The 25,757-nt window shown below is 38.5% G+C and overlaps 1 protein-coding gene across 3 annotated transcripts in view; it reads right to left on the reverse strand.

The window, feature by feature from the left end:
* Positions 1-2,155: 2,155 nt before the first annotated feature.
* LOC121879631 (mucin-17-like) overlaps positions 2,156-25,757 on the reverse strand; it is a 33,098-nt gene continuing 9,496 nt past the window's right edge. For 2 of the 3 annotated variants that reach the window (XM_042386294.1, XM_042386296.1), the window contains exons 3-8: positions 22,852-23,012; positions 19,084-21,799; positions 12,577-15,885; positions 9,964-10,069; positions 8,560-9,068; positions 2,156-7,540 (exon numbers count right to left, since the gene is read on the reverse strand). In XM_042386294.1, coding sequence (XP_042242228.1) covers positions 7,491-7,540; positions 8,560-9,068; positions 9,964-10,069; positions 12,577-15,885; positions 19,084-21,799; positions 22,852-23,012 — 6,851 coding nt within the window. In that variant the 3' untranslated portion in view covers positions 2,156-7,490. The remainder of the gene's footprint in view (positions 7,541-8,559; positions 9,069-9,963; positions 10,070-12,576; positions 15,886-19,083; positions 21,800-22,851; positions 23,013-25,757) is intronic. The other variant, XM_042386295.1, reaches the window with a different exon arrangement.

The raw sequence follows: 25,757 nt of genomic DNA on the forward strand, positions 1-25,757 counted from the left end.
CAGGTAATGAAGAGCATGCAGCTTTGATATGTAGGAATGAATACTACAACAGACTTTTTTTTTCTTTCTACGCAAGTATCTCCACTCTAACTTAAATTCCGCACCACAAACACACACAACAATCCTAGTCGGGCACTGACATCTCTTCTCATCAATTATAACAATCTCTACTAAATTGTGCACACTACACCACAGCTGATATAGATTTACAATAAATCCCACATTAATGGGCCATGTAAGGGTTGTTAATCCCAGAGAGGAAATTTAATGCCAGACAGACTGCCAGCTGGTCCCTTGTACCATGTGTGATCACCAGAACATACTTCTTAATACTACAACAATCTTTTATTTAGGGGGCATGCATTAATATTTAAGTTTCTTGGTCTTTTACATATGAATTTATACACAGTGAAACCAGGAAGTGTGGTAAGTGGCAAGGACCATGGGTTGTGGGGTGCCATATTGTGCACATTAACCACCCACAGATACACACACACACTACTGTTTAATCTATTGACTAGTTAGGGAGTTTTTGTTTAATTTTGCATTCTAGAGCACCACTGATGTTATATATGGGCTATACAACTATACACTGGGGAAAACATTCCATTCAATAGTCCCCTGCTAACTCCCACACCACTTATTGTAATTATTCATTTAAAACAATAACCTCTGCTTCCCAACTCTTATCAAAACCTTCCAGAAGCCACACTAAGAGCTACAACCTTCATCACTTACCTGTCTGACATCATACAGTACAGTATATCAATTTCAACCCAATCCAACCCTGTCGTATGATTCTAAACCCAAAGTCTATCTTCTCATAATTTCAAACATTGGCTCCTATCCTGTCATTAAGCCTCACATTCATACTCCATAATTATAAACCTACTATATAAGAAAATATTAAAATTCTATGAACAAAACTCTACATCTTGTAAGGAAAAGAGCATGTATAATTTCCTTGTACTGTACTGTACAGTATATGGAGACAGATAAGAACGAGCGTAAAATCTACAGAGGAGTGTGTCGATTATAGCACACCAGAGCTGTAATATATGGGGTAAATAAGTTACAGAAAATAATAAATACAGAAATAAGAAAATGTGAAAGATATGTCAAATAAATAAATGATTAGGGTCAGCTGATATGTTATGGGGACAGATGAGAGAATAGAATGTGAAAGGTTGGTAATACTGTACATCTATATATATAATTCAGACAGATGGTTGTGACAGGAGGAAGATCAAGAGGGGAGGGGTGGAGGAGGCAGTAGATGTAAGGAAGATGATGCAGAAAATAGCAGTGAAAAATAGAGAGTAAAGTCAGTGAGTTTCAAAGGATGTTTTTTTTTTTTTTTTAAGGGAAGGTCATGACACTAAGGGACATGGATGAACAAGATGAATATTTAATACCTTTTCTTGAAGCAAGGGAATACTATGGTAGAACTCATTTATTACAGCAAGAAGAGTAAATGAACAAATGAATGGGAATGATTGAAGGGAGAATGAGTGTGTGCATCTGCTACATTTTGGACACCCTGTATTTTTTACTGTACTGTATAAGAAAATGGACACCCTGTATTTTTTTACTATACTGTATAGGAAAAGGTTTGAAAAACAAAAGTATAATGTACACCAATAAGCATAAACACTATTTTAAGTACTGTACTCGACAAAAGATCATAAGCTTCTTTAACACACACGTAGGCCATGAACACGTTTTTCAACTTACTAATACAACTTTATCACAGCTGCCATCATCCAATTATAATATCAGTATCAATGCTCAAACAGTTTCTTTGTAACAGTTCCAATATTTTCTAAGAGTAAAATCCCACAACGATCAGTACTTGATAATACATGAAGTGAAACAAAATGTGGAGGGAAGTCACACCCATATCAAGAGTCATGTTTTAACTGTGAAAATTTCAGTTGTTGTAAAATCACGGCACAAGAACATCAATTTATAAATGTATTGTGGTGAGTTCACAAAATACCAACCTTGTCACCATAATGTAACAGACAGCTGCACATCCTACCCAACTAAGTTACCACATGGTGATTCACTTAACCCATCAAAATTTTGCTTCAAATATACTGTACTCATGAATGGTGTAATATAAAAACTGAAGGGATATTCAATAAAAATTTCCTGAAACTAGATTTATATAATTTTCCCTATTGTATTATAACGGTGATTCCCAATGAAACAAACAACAGCATGACTTGCAGGGGCCTGGACCGTCCCCGCCCATAACCAACGTAGTCTCGTCAATTTAGTAACTACGTCGGCGATCATGGTGCAATTACATTACATTAAATATATTGTGAATTTAAGTAAAGATGTTCTAAAACATTACAATCTTAATAGAATTTTGTCCAAAAAGGGGAAAGTAAAACAAAAACATTCATCACAGCCACTGAACATCATTATGAATTACAGTAATGCATGAACTGTGCTAAACATTAATGTAAGTAAGGCAGAGGTTAATAAAAAGGTCAGATAGTGACTGACGGATCAAAGTCCTCATGCAATACTATCTGGGCCGCTGAAGGACTTGTTATGACAATCACATCTTTCAACAGTACTTTCTTTTCATGTACTTCATACAGAAATTTCTCCAAAAATATCAAGATTCAACCTATGAAGTCATTTTTCACTAACACTTGCACCTCCTGTACACTTGCACATTCACACAGATAATAAAGGTCTGGGTCAGTAAATACAGGTAATAGCATAATAATTTTCCTCAACAAACTCTGCCAGTTCCCTAAAGATACTTAAATGTGGTTGACTCATTGCCAAATACACTGTTGACTATGAATAAGAAGATGGTGTTCCTAGACTTCACCCAGTAATTGCAAGAGTGATGCCTCCTCTGGTAACCCTGACAAAAACTTCCTCCATACATTTTAAGAAATTCTGGCATAAGCAAACAAAAGTCCAGTAAACGTGTGAGTAGAGAACTTCAGTGTAGAGTTTATTTACGAGACAAGGAAAAAAAGGAAGATAAATAAATGGAAAATCTTCAAGTTGAGAAAAGACTTTTTCAGTTTGAATAATGTCTCACATATTCTATTACAAGTAAAAACAAATAACTTCTTGCAACAAGGATAAACCTCACAGATAATGGAAAGGTATAGAGTACTTCAGGGGTGACAATAGAATTTAAAAAAATAAATATTTGCAGAATACACAACAGTCTGTAAGGGGCGAGGGAGGCAACCTTTTAAAGATGTTTCCATGATATCTTAATACTGGAATAAAATTAGACATATCCTAACAGTTTAACCATAAAGTGTAACTAGATTATGTTAAAAAGATGTAATCCAACTTGATGACAAGTTCTAACCACATATGATATAATTATATGACAGTACTGTACTGTACGAACATAGCTACCCAACACCCAAATCCTGGGATAATGCTTCTGCCGAGATTGTGACAATATTTAATACTAAACAAACTGTTATCACTAAAAACCAGAAAATAAGTTGTGTATTTCAAGTAACAATCCACTAACACTGTGGTACACTGCAGGGCGTGGTGGTACAGTAGTTACCTTCTGCAGGACCTTCATCTCTCTACACTAGTGAATATGTATGCAGGTAAACAAGGGCATTACAGCATTTATCTTTCCATGCTTATAGTTTCTCATATTTATATTTTCAAGAATTACCTCTAATTTCAGAAACAGATGGCTGACATATAAAAAGCAAATCCAATCTTAATTAAATCCCAGTTAAAATACACCTATAATGCACAAAACACTCTGTGTTGTTGATAAATTGACTGCCTGTAAGACTATGCCATTAAATCATTGAAAGATGACACGAGCCCAACTAACATCCCTTTACCTAGCCTAACGACCTTTGGTTACCTTATAGTTATGGTACATCAGTTCGCTCAGTGTCGGCTTTTCTCAAGGTGCAATGGCCTAGTCTCAGAGCAACTACAATATCTGTAAACAAGCACTCGTCTTTGCCCTCTCAAGGAAAATTTAACTTGACCAAGAAGTTAAAATTCATTTCTTATAATATCCACCTCCAATTTCCGCAATAAGAAATACCTGTATTGTTTTATATTTCTGTAAAATAAACAATAAATAAAAAAGACCTTTCTGGAAAGGTAAAATACAGAACTGTATTACCCAAGTAATATCTCTTACCATCACCAAGCATTAATCCTGATCTTTGAAATGAGAATATAAAAACAGCCTAAGTATCCCCTTCCCATGATGTTACATTTATATCTTAACCTCAAGATAAGAGTCACTAACTTGTATATAATAACCAGAAGTGATTAACCGTGTGTACCTATACTGATGGTTGAGGACAGGGTGACATCCTAAAGCTTCCAGCATAGTGACATCATTCCACAAATAACTGCAATACTGTGTGATGTACCTATTCAGAATATTGTATATTGTAATTTCCCACTTTCAAAGTAAGGCTACCCAGGTACAGTAGGTTTCTTAAACCCTGTGAGTGTTCACATCTCCAGCCTTCTAGCCATACACACCTTCAAATAATACAACCCAGTAACATAGACATATTTTGCTTAACAATTCTCACTGAAATTTGGTATCAAATATGAGAAGCAATTACCACTAAACAATATTAAGGACAAAGATGTATAACAAGACTGAAGGAACAAGTCACCTTGGCATTATAACCAGGCAAAGAGAACTGAAAAATCATTAAGACACGAGAAGAGGAAAAGGTGAAGGAAACAATAAGAAATAAATAAATTAATAAAAGTTGTTGTGTGAAGATATGTATGGTACCATATGCCAACCTACCAGGTGGGCTGCAGGGTGAGTGTGGCAAGAGAGTCATCAATAAGAAGAGGACGACTTCAGCCACAGTTGTTGTTGCCCACAGAGGACAAACTGTCCTCTTACTGTATATATCTTCTCATTTAATGATCTAGTTGAGAGCTACACTTCCTGCTCGGGTGTAAACAGAGTGTATCAGCAGCCTAGACTGATATCACTTAAGGTTTTTCCAGTTAATTCTTGTGTAAGTTCAACATAACCATTGAAGAAAAGTTCAATAAATGAGAGCTCAGTGTAGTAGCTACTATAAAAGCCATGAATCACTTTAAATATTTTTCTTATAATCATGTGACTCACAGTCCATGACTGCTTCATCTTGGCTTATTTTGTCTGTACAGTAGTGGTAGAACAGGTGTCTGTCTCATGTAACTTACAAGTAGACAATAATTTAATCAGTTTATTTTTAAAAAATAAAAAATAAAGATTAGTTCTAAAATTTACATACATCTCAATAACTGAATATTACACTTGCTTATTCTGACAGACCTGTTGAAGGCATAGTTAAGTTATTCTCACCACCTCAACAGTCAACTATGAGAATGCTTACTGCTTACGTCAATGTTGTGGTAAGTATTTGAACCTCAGCACCCCCACACCCCTTTATAAAGATTTAATCTCTGCATAAACAACAATCTCAAAAGAGCAAATATTAAAATAAGATAAGGAATAAGAACATGGACTTGTGCAAATGGAAAGAAATTAAATCTTCCTTCAGTGAAACGAAGCAAAGCAAAGCAAACATTAAGGATGGGTGGAGGCAGGCTACGTAGCCATCTCTTACTGGGAAAGGGTGACACCAAAGACTGGCCTGCCTTATTGGTCAGTTTACTCCTTCAGTAACATGATACACCATAACTGGGGCTTTACGGCCACAACACGTAGAGACATACAGCCACATCTCTCTCCAACCGCATCTTTTAGAAAAATACAAAATACACACATTTTTTACTATAGTAGTTCTGCTTTTGGTGCGCCTAGGTTGACAGATCCGAGACGATGGTTGTATCCTTGCCAGAGCTTGTGTGGAAAATCTCAGGAAAGAAATAAGGAAAATAGGGAAGGGTCGTGCAAATGCTTAGTATAATATTATAACAAATGAGTAAATCTGCGTGACACCAACCCCAAAACAGGTATGAAACAGACTAAATGAATCAAATACTTGTAAACATCTTTAAGAACAACCACCCAATACACCAAGGGACAAATCAAGACTCTCGACATGCTCAGTGTAATTATTGCAATACAGGTTGAGAAAATAGGACTATTAAAATGTTCTGTACAGAAAGTCAATGTATATAATTAAAACTGTTATTCATAACAATGTAAAATATGAAATCTTACATTACAATAGAATCAATAGGGCCATTAAAGAATAATTTTCATGCCATTAAGCTAAAAAAAATAGATTAGGGTAGATTACAAATATTTTACATTGCTCATGCCTTCAAATAGAGGAGAAAAATCCTAACCTGTGCAAAAACCACGATCAAATTCATAAAACGAAATGATCTCTCAAGAGGCATGTATGCCTAAAACAAGTCTCCTGCTGCAAGGCATGAACAAGCCAAAGAAGTTAGCAAATAAGATAAAGTCTGGAAAGGAGTGCAAGTGAGGTGTCTGGAGAAAATGGCATCGGGCACAGGACGTGGAGAAACAAATGTCAGTAACGAGGTTGTTTGCAGTAGTGGTAGTCTATACAACAGATTACAATATTTACAATAAATACAGCCGCAGTTTCACCTTCACAGGTTCTACACTTTAAGCTTATAATTTACAGGATCTGCATCTACTTGCAGTCATCTATACAGAAATACACAGAAAATATTAACTTTGCTGTACTTTGTACATTTAAAAACATTCACCAATATATACAATCTACATATACAATAGAGGTGTTGGTGTAGAAAAGTGTGGGCGCCACAATGTGGGTGGGCAGTTGTGTCTGCCGTGGGTGGGTAGACCTGTAACATCTGACCACTCCAGATTGGTGGGGCAGCCACAACACCGCCCTCTGTCCCTGACAACACTACCAGGAGACTTTCTCACTGGGGGAGGGGATGGGGGGAATTCATCACCCTAAAAATCACACATTCATTGCATTCAGCTGTCCTCTGGAGTTACAGCTGTTCTGACAATCCACAGTGCTTATTGTATCACTAGTCATAGTTATAAGCAGTACAATAGAAGAAAACAAAATCGACCTTAACAAAATGGCCTACAGAAACTCTGTAAGTTTAAAAGAAGTAATCATGGGTTGCCAAGGGCTGAGATCTTGAGAGTCTATCCACTCTGAGCTAAGTTCAGGAAACATGCTCCACTGAAGCTGGACAGACAAAACTTTAAAATTGTCAGAGTCTTTGTTTTCTACAGCATTGCTTCCCAAAAACTTAGTCAAGTGGTCAGGCAGAGGTAACTTATACAAGAAAGTGAGTGGCAGTTGGCATCACATCACCATGACTGCCATCATAGGAACAGAGGGAGACAGACAGCATAGGAGAGAACGTCTTATTGCACTGTTTTTTTCTAATACTGATATACACTGCTGTCTGCTCATAGCAACATTCCACCACTCATAGAGAATTCTTGCTGAAGGATTCTATTTCAGCTTCAGAAGCATCAGCCACATCCTCACTTCAGCAAGAGGGGGATCCTATTTGTCCTTGGACAATCTTCTTCTTTTGTTCGGGGTATCTTCATTTGCTGCAATACAAACAGTGAAAAGTTTTAGATACTTAATCTAGTAAAGCGCTTAGGCTAAATATACTTTGTATTAACTTAATCCATATCCACAGAGAAGCCTTTGCTTACCACAAAGGTATCCCATCCTTGGTTGCATCCCAACAAAACCTGATTAAGTACACATCTCTTGGACCCTCATCCAAGACAGCCACCTTCCACTCATTAAATTCTCCATTACTCTATTTCTCAACCATATTTTTCATAATTATCTTTGCCAGATTCAAATCACTCAACTAAATCAAATACAATATTTTACCATCTATTCATTCCTCTGCACAATCAGTAAAACTTGTAATCTTCCCACTTTTATGTAAGCAATCTTATCACATCTGTCACCAGTGAAAAGTGAGAGTGGGTCCCACGGGTATGAAAGCCCGTCATGGGCAAAACACTATTTTCAGTGTACAGAGACATATGTGACCACCACTGAACTAAACCACTTTCACTTCAACTACCAAATAGAGTTAAGTACCCATTCAGAAGTGAGATCATTAAAGTTGCCCCAAACATGAACCAGCAATCCCTGTAGAGTGTTGTACCCACTCAGTCACAGCACACCAACCAATAACATGGTATGTATTCACTACTTGAAATTTTTTTACCTTTTCCTTCTTCTATTTCTCCTGCTGTACCTCATCTCCCTAACACTTCTTTACTCATCACTGAACCTAAGGGGCATAAAATAATATTCTATACATTTTGTCTATTTACCATCAATTTACAGTTCTTGATATATACACTGATGGCACAATGCTCAACAGTAAACATTTATATACTCTCTTAAGAGGAATAAATATAAGGAAGGGGCCATCTTGTGGAAGAGAAACACCATAACAACACATTGGTTACACCAGTTAGGTAGGTAGAGAGAGATAACTAAATAGATATACAGATAGATATAGATACTGCAGCTAGATAAATAGATAAACAGATAGATAGAGAGACCCTGGCATTGTAGTAACTGAGGAAGAATCACAAACCTGTTGCTGTACTTCTGGTTTTTCTTCTATTACTGGCATCTGGTTCTGACTGTTCACTGTCTTTTCTCGTTTTGGTGCCTTGTACTGGGCTCTTGTCTTTGTCCTTTGACTGCGGACTTTTGTCCTTGGGTATGATTTTATTCTCTTTAACAACAGGTTGAGTTCTTTTGTCTTTTAATTGAGCTTCTCTTTCTCTCACACTTTCTTTTCTTTCTATATCTTTTTCCTTTGTTCCTTCTTTATCTCTTAATGGGTCTTTTACCCCTCTATCCTTATTATCACGATTGGTTTGGGGTTTCACTAACTGACCCGTTGGTCCTCTTTCCCTAGATGGGTCTGGTGACTTTTCCTTGGTGGTAACACGATTATTTTGTCTGGGCGTACGTCGCGTCGGAGTGGTGTCTCGCGTTGTACCGGTGGACTCGGCCGAACTCTGTCTTTCCCTACTTCGCGTGGAGGTCTTACAGGAGGTTCGACTGCTCCGAGAAGATGGTCTGCAAAAATTGTATCTGTGATGAAATTAAATTATTGGCCTGAGTCACTTAAAGAACTTTCAAAAACAAAACATGACAGTACTGACATTAATACAGGTTTCATAGATTACATAAACTTTCCCTTTTCATGCTCAATTAAAAAGTTGCTGGGAATCATCAAGACTAAGGCTCATTTGAACAATACAGATAAATAATTAGTTTAGGTCTAACTTGTCACTAAAATATTTTGTTGCATATTCTGGGGAAAACCAACAAAAACAAATCAAAACTAATAACTTGAAACAAACATCAGTAAATGCAAAATATTATTAGAATATGAAACAAAACAAATACCCTCCGTATACAGTATATTCTTCATGGTGCAGTATTTGTGTTCTGAAAATGCAAGCGATATACTGTAAATGGAAGGTGAGAAAGGGCAAAATAGTACTGTATAGTACATGGAAATTATAAATCAAAGTGCATAATAATTATAAAGAACTCCACAGCAATAAACATATCCTCCCAGTTTGTCACAACCAATAAAAATAAATAAATAAATAAAGCTGCATAATCCCCTACTGTCTTTCAACCATCTTCCAAATTTCAAGAAACACCTCTTCCCATTTCCTTGTGTACAGAAAGCTCAGCCACCAAAAACACTGCCAGTCAACCATTAGAATGATAAAAAAACTAAATTTAGTTTGCATCACCCCCTGCCTGTCCTTAAAACTATTTAGTTATCAAAATTCATGAAAAGATTTCTTTCTATACCTAATGGAAATGGTGAAGATAGTGGTTATGGTGGAGATAGTGAGGATGATGGAGATGGTGATGGAGGAGATAGCAATGATGTTGGAGATGGGAAAAAAATAAAAATAAATAAAAACCCTGAATTAACTAAAAAAATAAAAAAATAGTATAAATTTACCGAGAGTCATCTTCATCCTCATTGGTGGACGTGGATGCTGCTGAGGGATTCCTCTTTTTGACACTCGCCCCATCCAGTGACTCATCCTCGGAGCTCTCTTCAAAATCTGCCAACATAGAGCAAGTGTCAAGTTCACCTCCCTTATGTTATACTAGTTGTCCCTTATGTTATACTAGTTGAAGTCAATTTAACAGTTATACGAGCTGAAGTTAATTTAATAATTCACTTATACTAGGTGAAGTAAATTTAATATTCCCATATACTAGCTGAAGTTAATTTCAATGTCACCAAAGGGTACAAAAAATATACAAATAATTATTTATTGCATTAAAACAATAAAAACTCATGATTAAAATCCATAAAGAGAAGTTATATGTTCCTACTTATAGCAAGATAACTTATTTGGAATGTCTAAAAACAGCACTAAACTAATCAACTAATCTAGTGTACATGTTAGCCAAAGCATACCGTATATACTCGTGTATAGTTCGAGTTTTTAAGACCAAGTTTTTAGGCAAAAAATTGGGGGTCGTCCTATACATGCGTAATAGTTTTATTAGGTTGAACCCATGCACGATGGGAAGGGCGAGGAGCAACTTTTAGCTTCAGACATGAAAAATATTTACCATTTACTGCCAGTAAACAATGGAAACGTAAAATATGTACCAATTAGTAATGAAAAGTTGTGCAGTTCCTTCAGCAAATGAAGCTCACCAACTTACAATAGGCTAAATTACCTTACAACGTGTTTTCAGTAGTCTATGTTGAAGTTCTTAGCACAGGCTAACTTATCATATCATATACGGTATCACAGTACTCATTGATCTACAAAAAATACCGGTAATAAAAACCTTTTCGATATTTCACACTTAATATAATACCCGGTAATCTACTTCAACCACCTATTGTTTACAACGACGCATGACGCATCACGCACCACCAGCTGTTGCGTGTATCAGCTAGAGGGTATGTGTTTTTCAAATCATTTTCAATTAAAAAAACTATTACATCACACGTATATTTTACCTAAACTGCGCCTGAATGAATAAATTCTCGGAAATAAATAGTAGTTTTGCCGAAACGTGATGTATTTTAATGTAAAATAGGATAAAACACATGACGAAAACAAAAGACTTTACCTAAGCTTCCGATGTTCTTGAGATGTTACTCGTTTTTTTAATAGTTTTTGGTTAAAATTCTGTTATATTACAATGATATTCTATTCACACTGTGCTTGATATAATGCACTCACGGAAATGTAATATTTTTGCTGAAATGATGTACGTATCACAGTGGAAAGTGGGATAAAATCGTGATGAAAACAATGACTTACGCTTTCTTTCGTTCAAAAGATGTTACCGAAATCGCTTTTCGAATGGTTTAGTTAAAAAAAAACTGTTGTATTACAATAATATTCCCTCCTAATTGACTTGAATAAATACTTGAATGGAAATATATAATATTTTTGTTGAAACTACCCGCGTTTCAGTGTAAAGTGTCGTCATAATAAATGGTAAACAATTTGCCTTCGGCACTCGGTGTTTCAGGCACGGCGAGCCTCAGTTTATAGGACGTAGAGCGTTTTTACTCAAGGTTTTGTTGTTCCATTACCCTAAAAAACGTGGGTCGACCTATAAACGAGGGGGGGGGGTTATAGACGAGTATTACGGTATGTAGTAGACCGTGTATAGTACTGTACTCACTTTCCAGAGTGGCTGATGTGCTTACTATCATTTACAAACTCGGGGAAACTTTAGGAAATGAAGTCAGACCCATAATACTTAACATTCCGATAACAAATGAACTAGAAGCGGTGACAGTAAGTGAGAACACATAGATAAGATAAAAACAGATAAGGATTTTATATTTAAATAGATATATTCACAAAAGTAAAAGAGACTGCCAACTACGACTTACAAGGGAATAACTAAAAGCACTGTATATGATCATTAAACTACTACTTCACCACGGCATTCAAAACATAGTACAGAAGGATACTAAATAGAGTCGTACAGTGTAAAACAAAAATTTTCTTAAATTTTTTTTCCCTGGTGTTTTTGTTCACTCTCTCAAGCCCTTTTAAAATTTGATGCAGGGTGACCTGACAAAATAAACAAACAAACACACATATTCTACTTTCATTCGTTCTTACTACTAAAACAGATGAGTCCTCCTAACTCTGTGCCTTCATTGTCTCTGCTCATTTAAGCACACTGCTGCTCCCTGGATGGAGGATATAAAGGTAAGATGTGGTAAAATGGTGAAGGAAGGAACTACAGAGTAATAGTGATGGGTAAAATATGGAGTGCCTGTTATGATTGGAGATCCACAAAGGGTTTAAATGATGCCTAAGGCAAGGTGAAACAAGTTAAAGTTCCTTAGGCCTGACAGCATACCATACAGTAAGTCTTCAGCGTGACCTACATACACTGCACTCAACTTCCCAATTACACATACATACATTTTCCATCCTGGATACCAAAAATAATTAACTAAAAGCAATGGTGTACCAAGATGCACAATAAAATGCTGACCTACCTTTGACTTAACCTATTATCGTACTATTATAATCTCACTGTGGAAGTCTGCCCCAAAATAAAATAAAATCCTCACCTGCAGCTTTATCAGGTGGCTTTCTCCGCGTGGACTTGGGTGGTGGTTCCTGTGTATCCTCATTAACACTTGAGGCGTTGCTGCTTTCCGATTCATGTCTTCGTCTCTTGGTTCCTCTAGTGGCAGGACTGACACTTGGCCGCAATACTGGGACAGGACTTGGTTTCCCCATTGACAGCATACTTGCAGGACTTCTTCGATCAACTTTTGGACTCAATTCTGCCCCTGGACTGTTCACCTTCGGACTGGCTAATCTTGCACTTTGTCTAGTGCTCCTTGTGAGTCTTTTGTCATCTGGGAGTGTTGGGTCAGTTTGTGGTATCTCTATGGAAAGAGCATCAAACTTCTTATCTTTGGTTTTGGACTTAACACCAACAGTACAATCTTCTTTCTCCTTCTCCATCTCCAAAATATCACTGTTTTTAATATCAGAGTGTCCTTCACACTCAGAAAGGTTCTTAGCCTCTTCCTTGTCTTTATCCTCAGCATCTGACTCAACATCCTTTTTCCTCTCTCTGTTCCCATAGGTATAGAGAGGGGGATGCACTCTCATGGGTGTTGGCTCTTCACCTGTTGGGGACAGCACTTCTGGACTTTTGCAGGAATCTGATCTTCTACTTTCAATGATCTCCGGTCTTGAGATTTCCCGTTTTAACTCACCAGGCTGGAGTAATTTGACTTGGGGCGAGCTAGAAAACCCAACAAAGTCTAAATCTTCTGTATCGTCTCCATTGGCCATTATGCTGGACACAATGGGTGTCGCAGCAGAATTGGTGACTGAGGTAGCCACAGCATGAGCTGATGTGGTTAGGGTTGGAGCAGTTAAGTGAGCCTTGAGGAGGGAAGGAGGACTAGATTCCTCAGTCTTACTAACTGAGAGGGTTTGTAATAAGTGGCTGTTCTTGGCCCCACCTATAACTACTGGCTTAACCGTCACCACTGTCATGCTGCTAATTCCTGATGTCACCTGCTGGCTTAGCTGGCCTTTTACTGGTGACACCACTACCTTAACTGCACTGGTGGTGGGAGCCATGGCACTGTTACCTGGTAGGGCCACTAACCGAAAAGTTGTCCCCGGAGGGAGGTTGAGAGGGGTACTACCTTGACCCTGACTTGTGCTAGGCTTCAATGTTACCACCTTGGCACTTGCTGTTGATGTTGCCACAGTTGTTGTATTGGTTACTGTAGGCTGACTGCTGCTTGAGGATGATGTAGATACACTACTGCTCAAATCCAACAAAGTTGATACAGTGGAGACCTTGTCAACAGCTGACAATGATGCTACCTGGGAAGAGGATGGCTGTGATGGTGCACAACTCATTAGTGGTCTGGTCAGTGTTATTGCCAGTAAAGATGGCTTTGACACTGAACTGGTAGTTGCTGTGGTTGTAGTAGTTGTCTTTGGAGAGTGAGGCACTGTAGGAATCACTGAAATATTTGTAACAGGAGTATGGGTGGTGGTGATGGTTTGGGTAGGACCAGAGGCAGTTGTGACAGATGTGAAAATGGTACTAGTTGGTACAGCCAGACTATGAGTATCCAAAGTATATGATGAATTATGACTAGTGGGTGCAGGAGAAGAGGGAGCAGAGGAGCCAGAAACAGTGAGAGCGGGTACTGTAACACTGGATGCAGAGAGGCTGGAAGTTGTAAGGGTCAAAAGGCTTGCATTTGTTGAGCTGTGAGTTGTGGGATTAACAATTGTGGAAGATGAAGTCACGGGTGAATAAGTGAGAAACAACGACGGTGAACTTGGTGACGATGAATTTGGACCAGAAGCTATAGAGCTCTGTGGTGATGTGGACAGAAAACTTGAAGACACTGATGAAGATGTGGATACGTTTAAGGAACTCTGAGTAGTAATTCCCAACACTGGAGGAGGAGAACTGGTTGAAAAATTAGGTGAGAAAGCAGAAACTAAAAGTGAAGAAGATACTGGTGGTGTTGATGGAGAATGAGAAGTGGGTGGATTTGAGAATGACGACAAACTGGTCTCACACTCCGCTGACCCAACAGTTAAGCTGTGTGAAGCAGTTGAACACACAGGTTCACATTTTATTTCAGTCACAGGTATTGGTAATATTTCTGATGGACTAGCAACATCATTAACAGATTCTGAGTGTTGTTCTTCACTTTTTGAGAAAGAAGATTCCTGGGAAGCAGAATGTACATCATCTGCCACATTCTCTTTACTGCCAGACATCTTCGTGTCTAAACCAACCAGAGATTCACAGGCCTTTGAGCCACATTTTGTGCTGTCTACTTCACTATCAGAAGTTCTGTGTTGAACTTCTCCATCATTTTGATCTTCTTCGAGAGGTTCCGTCTTTACCTCAACTTTGGCACTCACTTTAGGTTCTTGAGTGACATTAACTGACACACTTGGTGCTTCATTTGATCTACAATCACGAGTAGGTTCACTTTTAACAACAGTTTTCTCACTTGAACTTTTATCAGGAAATGTCTCACATTCTTTGTCATCCCTCCTACTAGGACTCTGATCACTCTGGTTTGGACTTTTCTCTGACAGAGCATCCATAGACTCGATCCCAGAGTCTTCTCCACCCTGCCCACTACCGTGTTCTCCTTTCGGAGTACCATCTGGACTCTCAACCTCACTTTTTGTCAATACCACATTGCCAGGAAAGTCTGGGCCCTTAGCTTGCTCTAAAACCTTGGTCTGTTCAGGTTCCATTTTAACACTAGTATCACAGCTGTTTGAAGAATTAACACTTGTAAGGTGTGGGTCTTTATTCTCACTTTTTTCATCACTTTTCACTTCATGTTTCACCTTTTCTGGAGTTTCTGTGACTTTGGATTCCACTTTCACCCCAGAGGTGCTGTTTGTACTCTCAGATTGAGAAGACACAGGCACTGTAGTTGAACTGTCTATAGAGTTAAAGCGTCTTAAAAGATCATGCATACTGCTTTGGTGAGTATCATTCTTTTTGGTAGAACTCTGTGAGCTCTTGAGTGCTTCCTGCAATGCTTTTCTATCATTCACATCCAAGTGAGTCACTCTCCCCACTTTAGTCACTTCACTTTTACATTTATTCGAGCTCCTACTCTCACCATCACTGTTTTTACCTAAACTTATTGTTTCATTCTTTGTCACACTGTGAATGGTGATATCAGAATTTGCTTTTAAGCTTGCCAAATCTGTACACACAGTATGTTTGTGATGGTCCAATTTCTTTACACCTTTCTCACTAGAATCTTCATGACGGAGGGTAGGCAACTTCTCCGGAGAGTGTGAGACCTTATTGATCATCACCGAAGAGTTCAGGTACGTGGGGATGTTGCCCAGGCCTGCAAATTAAGGGGATCATTAATCAAGCATCAATATAGCCAAATAACATGCAGCAGTTTCACTTAAAACCTCCAACATAACTTTTAACATAATATCTATACAGTACTAATATGAAAATAGAAAACAAAACTGACAAAATATTAACAACTTTCCCAGGAAAGTTCACCCATGTACTGTACAGCCACTCCTCGACTTACGACGGGGTTAGGGACCCAAATCCAGGTCGTAAGCCGAATTGGTCTTAAGTCGAAAATGCAAAGATAATACTGTACATAGAAAATCTAAAATGGGTGACTCTTTTTCTTCTCTGCACCACAAAACTCTCACTTTTAAACATGCCAGCCATTTTAAAGAGAATTACAAACGAAAATTTTGACAATACACAGCGCAATCACTGACGTCGGGACTTGAAAATACATTTGAAAAAAAATTGGTACGACTGGGGCGGTCGTATGTCAAGGTGGTTGTAGGACGAGGAGTAGCTGTATAAGTAATGGTGCAAATTTCCTTAGAACGATGTTTGAATATCACTGCTCAGTAATGACGAACGTCCTCGCATCAAAACGCTGGGAAAACTTTTTAAAAAAATTCAGGTAACTCAGGTACAGTGAACTCTCCATAAACTACACATACTGTACATGTATCTACAGTAATTACTTTACTTAATGTTATATAAATACTAATATGTCATTGTCCCAATAAAATAATGGGAACAAAGGCAGTAACCATAAAGTCATAAATATTTCCATTCCTTCCTATGTATTTGTAGGCCCCACTAGCACACTCACTAGTCAGGGCAACTGTGAGAGCAACAAGGGTTGAGTTGGCTGAACCATCTAGCACACACAGTTGGCATTTTAGCACCTCATTGTGAAGTTTTTGTTGTATACACGTATTATATATTTTAAGTAAAAGCATAAGTGTGACAGTGTTATGGCTGTGACTGTACTACACTATTAATGATTTAATAATGTATCTTATCACTGTTAAGAGCAAAATCTATTGTAAATGAAAGTACAGGTTACACTGTACAGTGCTTTTTAAAGGAAAAATTTCCTCTTTTCTTTATGGGACCTTCCCTCCACCAATTATCTCATTAAGTGAGATACACAGATTTTCACAAACACTATACACTGTACTGTATTCAAATTACAATTAATAAATGAATTTAGTAACAAAAGACTGATGAACAGGAGCATACATAAAAATAATCATGTCTACATGTCAACATAGAAAAGTTTACATCATATATATACTCAGGTAACAAAACACCATATATAAGCCAGTGTAGAAATATATACAGTATACACACACAATAGATAGGTAAATCAGTTGCTGGTGATCTGATGTGACATGAATAACTGTAACCACCAATCATGAACCCCCTAACCCACTTTCATCTCAGATCCTCTCACTTCACAGCCTGCACACATGGTACAGTACATGGTTAATATACAGTTTATCAGGGAACCAGTACAGTTAATGAAGAGTTTACTGATAACCTGTACAATCTACATCATTCCTGGTTCTTTATTCAATCTAATACAGTATTAGCTGTACCAAATATCCTCCAGTCTCAACCTCTGTTGACCTTCCTGTGGTCTTGACATTTAACAACAACACTTGCATTTGATTATAGCTTTAGCTAGTGATAACACATATCCCTGTGAAGTCTTGCTAAAATCTAACTTATCCGAGTCTGGTAATAAGCAAAAAGAAAGCTAAGAGGTCAGAAAACCTGGAGATGTGAGGTATGAAGGATTGGTTGGGAATCCCATATCCTACAGCCAGATTAATAGCAGAAGACAAGTGAAAGCTTCTCTTGGACTGGAGATCTCCCTCACCTTAAATGGTAACAACCATATCCTATAATTATAAGTTATTTTCCCTTAGACTGAAGGGATAATTACTATAGCTCTGGCACTAATAACCACCACCATGATCTTGGTACATGACAACTGATGGTTCTCCCAAGCTGTATATTGCCTCTTGATCATATACTACATTAATTTTGAAAGCTTTCCATAAATAAAATCTTCAACAGGCAAACAAAAATATAGAGATCTTACAAGAGTCTGTAAATGTCTTAGTTTTTTATACATGAATCTAATCATGAATTCAATATTCAAAATTTTCAGCTTTTCCAAAGCAAAATAATTCTTAGGGAATGCACACTAAAGATATGGTCTGGGCTTAAGGAGGATACCTTCCCAGGCCCTAGAGATACAGTATGTATTACTGGCTACCCACTCTTGAACATAAGTAACCTAATCACACACACACGAGTGAAAATCTTATACAAAAATCCAGTTGTCCAACTAAGTAAGCAGCTACTACAGAAACTTTACCACTCCTACAATAATGTGCTGTGCTGTACTGTACTGTACTGTACCTGCCCTTCAATTTTAACAAATTCAAAGCAATTAACAGCCATTTGATTTATACTGTATTAATTGAGAGCTAAGCTGCTCATCACCTATGAGTATCTACCAACATCATTTCTTATTCACCATTAAATCACTGCCAAGTAAAAATATTAAATACTGTATGCAAAAAGACAAAAGGATTTCATCAAGAGCATCTTTCTGAAATCCTTTTTTACTAACTTTTTCCATATTTAGTTCAACATAATACTGTACTAAGATTGCCTTTGCACCAAGCAGACTTGTACACAATGGACAGTTACTTTCCCTTATAAATATCACCACCATTAATACAAGCAGAAGAATGAACTTGATAAGCTGCATTCCAGACAATGTTAAACAGTTATATTTATTACCAAATTTCACTTTCAATGCACTCGGGAACCAACTGAAGTATAACTACAAAGCAATAAGTACATATAACAAAAAAAATTGGTACAGTACCGACAAAAACTGGATACAGTATTGCTCAAAATTAATGTACAATATTCTTGGTAGTAAAAGGAATATAGCTGACTCACTGCTACAACTACACAATAAAGTACACATCCATAACACACTTATCTATTTTTGTAATTCAATCAATAACTAATTTTAGTCTAGCTACTTTATACAATTCACATTCAAGGTTATTCAAGATTCTTAACAAATAGTATTTTATCAAATAATTCTCCAAGAGCATAGTGAAACACTGTTTTCTGAAACCCACAAGACCTATTACAAAATATCCTAAACACAAAAATTTCAAGTCATCAACACAGTGAATTATCTTACCTTCAGGAAGATCATTTTTGAAGGACTCGAGAGTGTGCGTTTCTCCTGAGCCTTTCCTCTTGATTGTCAACTTGCCGCTACTACTTGGTCCATCTGCTTGCTGTTGGCTGGCACCCAGGTTCTTTTGTCGCACACGACCGTGAGTCAAATCTCCATTGATCAAATTTGTCAGATGGTTTGCACGTAGTCGACTCATCAGACTATCACTGTTGTTCTTTTCCAATTCACTTTTCAAATCTGCTTTTCTTATAATCTCACTCCCTCTTTTTTCTAATTCTACTTTAAAAGGTTCTCCAGCAGCTTGTGAAGTGGTAGAACTTGCCACTGTTGATGTTGCAGTTCCAACAGTAGAGGGGATCACTGAGGACTGACTGGAGGATGAGGAGGGATTTATGTGTGGCTGCTGAGTGTGTAAAGCTGCCACTTTGGTGATGCTAGGGGGCAATGTCTCTAAAATTTTGTGACTAGCAATTTCACCTACACTATTTAAGTCTCCAACTTTTCTGATGGGCGTTTTAGTTTTCAGTCTTGTTCTAAACTTTTCACCTTTTGAAACTTTAGAACTTTCTGATTTCATCACAGATAAACGGCCATCTTCCAAAGTTCTTGGAGCTTTTAGTCTACCCTCCAAGCCTTCCATGAACTTCATTTTCAAAGGAGTTTCCTCCTCCTCCAATTCAACCTTAAGCTTTTTACCATCAACAATTTTCAGCACAGAAGTGCTCTCTTCCCCACCTCCCTTGTCTTTACTGCTCTTGAGTTTGAGTGCTCGTACTCTCCCACTATCACTGTCAGATTCACTACGCGATTTGTTTCTATAACTCCTCCTCTTATTCTTATCCTCTTTAGGTCCATCTTTCTCCTGACTCCTCTGACCATCTCCATCACCTAAAGGATTCACAATAACTGCCTGCTTAGACTTCAACTTAATATGCAGCTTGGGTACTCTTGGCTCACTTACTGACCCTGACCCTAAACTTGAATTAGCCAGTATTTCCTTTCTGTCACCCTTTTTTGCTTTAGTAACAAACGTGGCTTGTGCCACCGATTCTCTCCCAATAGTAAGTTTTAATCTGATGGATTCCCCTGTACTACCAGAAGTGACAACACTATTTTCCCTCGATGATCCTGGGCTGGAATCTCTGTCGTGAGATTTGGGTCTCTCCTGGCTGATCGCCATCTTTTTCGATTCAACACTGAGCACCGACATTCGAGAAGTTTCAGAATCCGACTGATCAGTTTCTTTCTTTGAGGCTGCACTCATGTTGGATTCCTCATCAGAAACAATCGAATTTGAACGAACTTCTTCAGTGACCGGCGATGGTGGTCTGGCCTCCGGCTCTGAATCCGAGCTTTCACTGGGCCGTGGTTCTAATAAACCTGTATTGGGGTTAATCAAGTACTGACTCTCTTTACCCCCAGACACAAGCTGGGGTGGGGAAGGAGGCACTGCCCGCGATTCACCCGGGACACTCGAACGACTGGGGTTCGGTAAAGGCATCCGAGGATGGATGCCTTGGCCACTCCCTATAGTCATGCAACACTGTTCTGTATTGTAAGGCGTTCGTGGTCCCGGAGGCGGCTGTCCTGTGGCCTGAGGATGTTGCTGCAAGCCACCACTAACACTGCTAGGTAGTCTGGGTAAAGGAGTGACAGTACTAGTAATAACCGACCCACCAGAATAGACCTGCTGGTGAGTGTGAACTCCATCTTTAGCCCTTACACTAAACCCTGTGCTGAACTGTGTAGACAAGGTTGATCCAGTCAAACTTGAAGCAGTTACAGTAGCACTGTAAGTTGCAGAACTGGTGGGAGGCGGTGAAAGTGCCGGCACTGCAGGTAGAGGTAGGTTGGTGATGGGGGTGTGTGGCAGGGAGTCAGATGAAGGAGTCGACGTTGTGGAACGAGATGAAGGAGACGTAGGAGCAGGTGAGCCATGTGGCGACCCACCAATAACCACCTTGGCCTTGCTGACGCCCACTCCCGGTTGGTGGTCGGGCTGTCGTAGCAAGTCCACCAAAAGAGGACTGTTCTTTAACACATTCACTCCTGTCCTTTGGCCACCTTTCACTACTGGTGTGTGTACTGCTCGATTATTCACTGTCTGAGTCACTGCCACAGGGAAAACACCACTAACTGACTGATTTGAACTGGCTTGCACAACAGAAGGCAACACTTGTGTCCCAGGCTGTGCTATGCTGCTACCACCACTAGCCTGACCTGCTACATATTGAGTCCCATTTACTTGTGGTATAGGTGGTCTCTGCACAGGAGCCCCAGGAGCACGCAACTGAGACTGCTCAAGGCTAGGGTAGGGTGGAGGGGGATTATACACTGGGCGTGGAGCAGCATTAGTAACAGTATGACCAACTGGCCCTGGCACTGTAGGTTGCTGATGTTGTAGCTCTCTACCCATGGTTTGTGCAGCACGGTTCATACTGGCATAAGGGAAGGGTGGTCTTATCTGGGCCACAGGGCGTGGGGTCAGAGGAATACTGTCCCCTGGGGGAGCCACCACATTTGGACTGCGAAATGCTGAGGTTGCTGCAATTTCCACAGGTTGTCCAGCACCAGGCATGAGTCCAGCCCCTCCCAGTGCTGTTGTAACTGATCGTGCAACACTGGACGGTCCAGCACCATCGCTGGCTCCTCCATCTGTCCGCAGTACAATTTCTGTTGACTCATTGTTAGGACCAGCCACCTTGAGTGAGATCACCTGTGAAGAATTTTAAATAAATTAAAAAATTTTTTTTAAAATACTACAACAGTGTCCTCTTACAATCTTATCATAAATAGGAGATCAATTACTACAAATCAAAGATACAATACTGTACAAATTGAATTATGAATTATTCAAATAGCCCAAAGTGTTGGACTGTTTTAAAGATCTGGTAAAATGGAGGTAGATATTGACAGTATGATTGTTTCTCATTGTTAAAGATAGAATCATTCAATGATATACGAGAATGAAAAGAGAAATAAACAATAGAAATGTGTCAGTAGATCAAAACATGTAGACCCCACTTTGTACTATGACCACAAAAGTTAACAACCTCAACTAAGCTAAACGCAAAGATACATAAACAAATATAAGCAAAGTCAAAGTAAAAACATGTTAGTTACCGTGATTTACTGTTGATGTGATGTGACTCTGACCAACAATATTTGAGCAGGGCCTAACACCCCCCCCCCACCCCAACCCAATTTTATCAAGTTATAATTAAGAAAGGGGAGTTGGATGTCCAGTAATAATCAGAGAAAAATATACTTCCAAAGATTCTAAATCTGTATTTCTGCTTCTTAGCAGCTGAGGAGATGAGAGTGAGAGATGCATTATTTATCTAAACTTGAGATGGACAGACATTGTTACTGTGTGCAGCCTTCAGTGAAGACTGTGGCCTGCACTTCACTCAACTGCCTTCACTTTCTTATCTGTAAATTGAATACCTATTCCCAGTTGGGTTGACTAGGAGCACACCAGGCACAAAACAACAATTCTTAAGACAGGATGCAATCCACTCAGCTGACACGTTCCCAATAATCTTGTAACACAAGGGAAAAACATAAGTGTACAAAATAACCTGATACTTATAAGGTTAGTGATGTATCCCTCCAGAGTTTACACCCTCTGTAGTCTGTTACCTAATATTTAATCATGAAGACCAGACCCAAAATGCCTGAACAAAATAATAAAAAAACAGGAGTAAGACAAAATTATAATAACTGCACTAAGATGGCTAAAACTGAGAATCCCCCAGAGCTCCTTACCTGGTCCCCTTCTACTTGGACAGAAAGAATACCCAGTTGCCGCAGTGCTTGATCTCCTGCCTGTGCCAGCTGATGTAGACGTACAGCAGCTTCTCGTGGGATGGAGAAGGTCACTCTTACGCTGTTCCATGGCTCAACTTTCCGCACAAACCACGTGGAGTCTGAAATTCGGTAATTCACGTCAACCTCTTGTATAACGCGAGCAATCAATGTGTGAGTCTCTCAACTTTATATTCAATGTTACAAAAAATAAAAAAGATAAATACAGTATTGTAAGTCTAAAACAATTATTTATAATTAGAGAAAAAAGTAATTGGGGAAACACTGTTACATAAGGCCCTATCCACCATAACAGGTACGTAAACAGCACAAAAAGCAATAATATAAATTTTCATGAATATACATCATCTGGGTTAAGATTTATATACTGTAGTTGTCAACAATAAACTGGACGAACAGACAGACATATATAGACAGAATAATTACTACAAAACTCTTGCTGGACCCTACAAATACACATCCTGCCTCAGCTTCAATCCAGCCTAGGTACTCAGTCTACCTACATAATCTGACTACAGTACTCAAACCCAGTTTCTCTATAGTTACACCATAGCCACCATTCCTAATCTCAAGGTCACTTAAAAAATTGTACCTTTCAACCACCTAAAAACTTCCCAGGTAAAATATGCTTGACAAATAAAAGGTTATGATACAAAATCACTACAGTATATACAGGTTTACAGTAGTACAGTAGTAGAGTTTACTGTACTGTATTAAGATGTGTATTTACAGTGTACACAAAGAAGCACCACACTAAGCCAGCTGTTCCTTTTCTGATTTCTCAAGTAGTATATATTAGTCTGTATTGCAGGGGAGATAATTTATCTTCCTTTTCATAACAGAGTTCCAGGAGAGTTGTACACATGGGCTCACAAAATATGGTAGAGCATTATAGCCCTGTGTATTGGACTTGTACAGTACTATGCTACCAATTAAGAAATATAAACACTAACAGAGAGGAATGAGTGAACTGTTTAGTCAAATGACAGTCTTGGTAATATATTTTTTGCCTTATTTTTAAAATTTTTAGTAATTTCTTGTCTCACAATCATTTCTTTATTTTTAGTACAGTACAGCCAGAATTTTGACAATTACATATACAGTAGTTTGATTTGCAGTACAAATTTGTGGAAACTACAAAACCATGAATTATCAAAAGTATCCCAGTATCCTATAAAGACCCCCCCCCCTCACTGTACCATGGCCATGAGGATCACAGTTTACTCGGCATTTCAGCAGTCATCAAAGCACACAGTCCCCAAATCTGAGGCATAGGTACTGTCCTTACAAATTTTACTTTGATTTTTAATAATAATTAAATCAAAGCATTTTATACTTTATATGTTTGGTATTTGGAGATTTTTGCACCAAAGTTAAATGCTATCCAACAAAGGAAACAGGTGCAGTGCAATGTATTGGGAAAAGTCACGGCATTCAGTACTTGTTTACTAAATAAGTCCATACATATCCATACCTTTTGTACATGCACTGTGAATACAGTACAATAGCCTGAACCAAATGACTTTGTGAATTTTGTGAGGTACAGTTATTGTGAGGAAGGATCAGGAATGCAAATACTTGGTCCAGGAACCAATTCCCCCATTTACTCAGTAAAGCTGGTCACAGTTTTTACAGCTTCAGTTTGCTGCTGCTCTCCAGGAATGCAAACCCTCATGTGAAGTGAGGGAGAAATGTACAGTACTGTACCACCATTAACATGAAAGAACGTCATAGAGTGGGTGAGTTACAACATTACAAACAAATTCTCTCTCAGATGAACTCCCACAGAATCCAGGAATATCGATGGATCTTACAACCATTAGCTGTAATCACCTTGTCCCAGACAAGTTAGTATTACCCCAGCAAGAAAACTATGCTCACACAATAACAAGAGGACCCAGCAGAAGAGGAAAGACTTCCCTAGAACATTCCCCAAGGGAAGACTCACAGAAACTGTGTTTATCTGCCATAAACTCAACTAAGGAGAGAGAGATACTAACAGTGTCTGAAAAGCAAACTCAGCAGGAACCTGAGGCCTCTCTCCCTCACAATCAAGAAATATTTAAGTAGGATAAATCCCATCATTAATTGGAGGTGTGTCTACAGCTGAGTCATCTGGGGATGCTCCTGGCACAAACAAAAGGCAAGTGCTGTATCCACTCCGGAGCTGCACTTCATATTAAACTGGGTGAAACTTTATGTTGTCCAAAAGCGGTGCCTATGCGGAGTCTGGGTATGTTGGGTTCATATGTGACTTGTGTTGATGTTTGTGTAGTGGGTTTAAGTCATTTGAGATTAGTTTGATGCCTAGAATTTACAGATGACTACTAGTTGGGTGACGAATACTGTATAACCAATAGGCAGGTGTGAGACTCAAGTTTGTCAGGTGCAAGATGTGTTGTAGCAGACATGGAAGGGGGAAGGATGTCATGCTGTGTTATTTGTACCATTTTTCAATTTCTTATGTGTATTATTTAATTATTTGAGTACGAATGATGCCGTCTAGGACTTCAGCACACCAAGGAGGATATTCCATGATAGGATGGGGGTGGAGGGAAGGCCTAGAGGAACAGGTAAATAGGGTTAGAGAGAAGAATGGTGTTAAGTTTGGATATTCTTATTTTTAACTTCAGTTTTCTTGCAATTTTACTAATGTGGGGGAATGTGTTCTTAAAGCTGACAGAAGCATAGTGTTTCATTAATATTCTTAAAAAATATAGGCTGAATCAATCTGGACCAATGTGGAGTTTGTGACTGTTTTCTTGGACTTTCTTGTTTGTTTTGTGATTTGTTATGTCCATGAAATTATTACCCATTTTGTTTCCCTATGTTGTTTATTTAAAAAG

Source organism: Homarus americanus, unplaced genomic scaffold (assembly GCF_018991925.1).
Source record: "Homarus americanus isolate GMGI-L3 unplaced genomic scaffold, GMGI_Hamer_2.0 scaffold47790, whole genome shotgun sequence".
Classification (NCBI taxonomy): Eukaryota; Metazoa; Arthropoda; class Malacostraca; order Decapoda; family Nephropidae; genus Homarus; species Homarus americanus.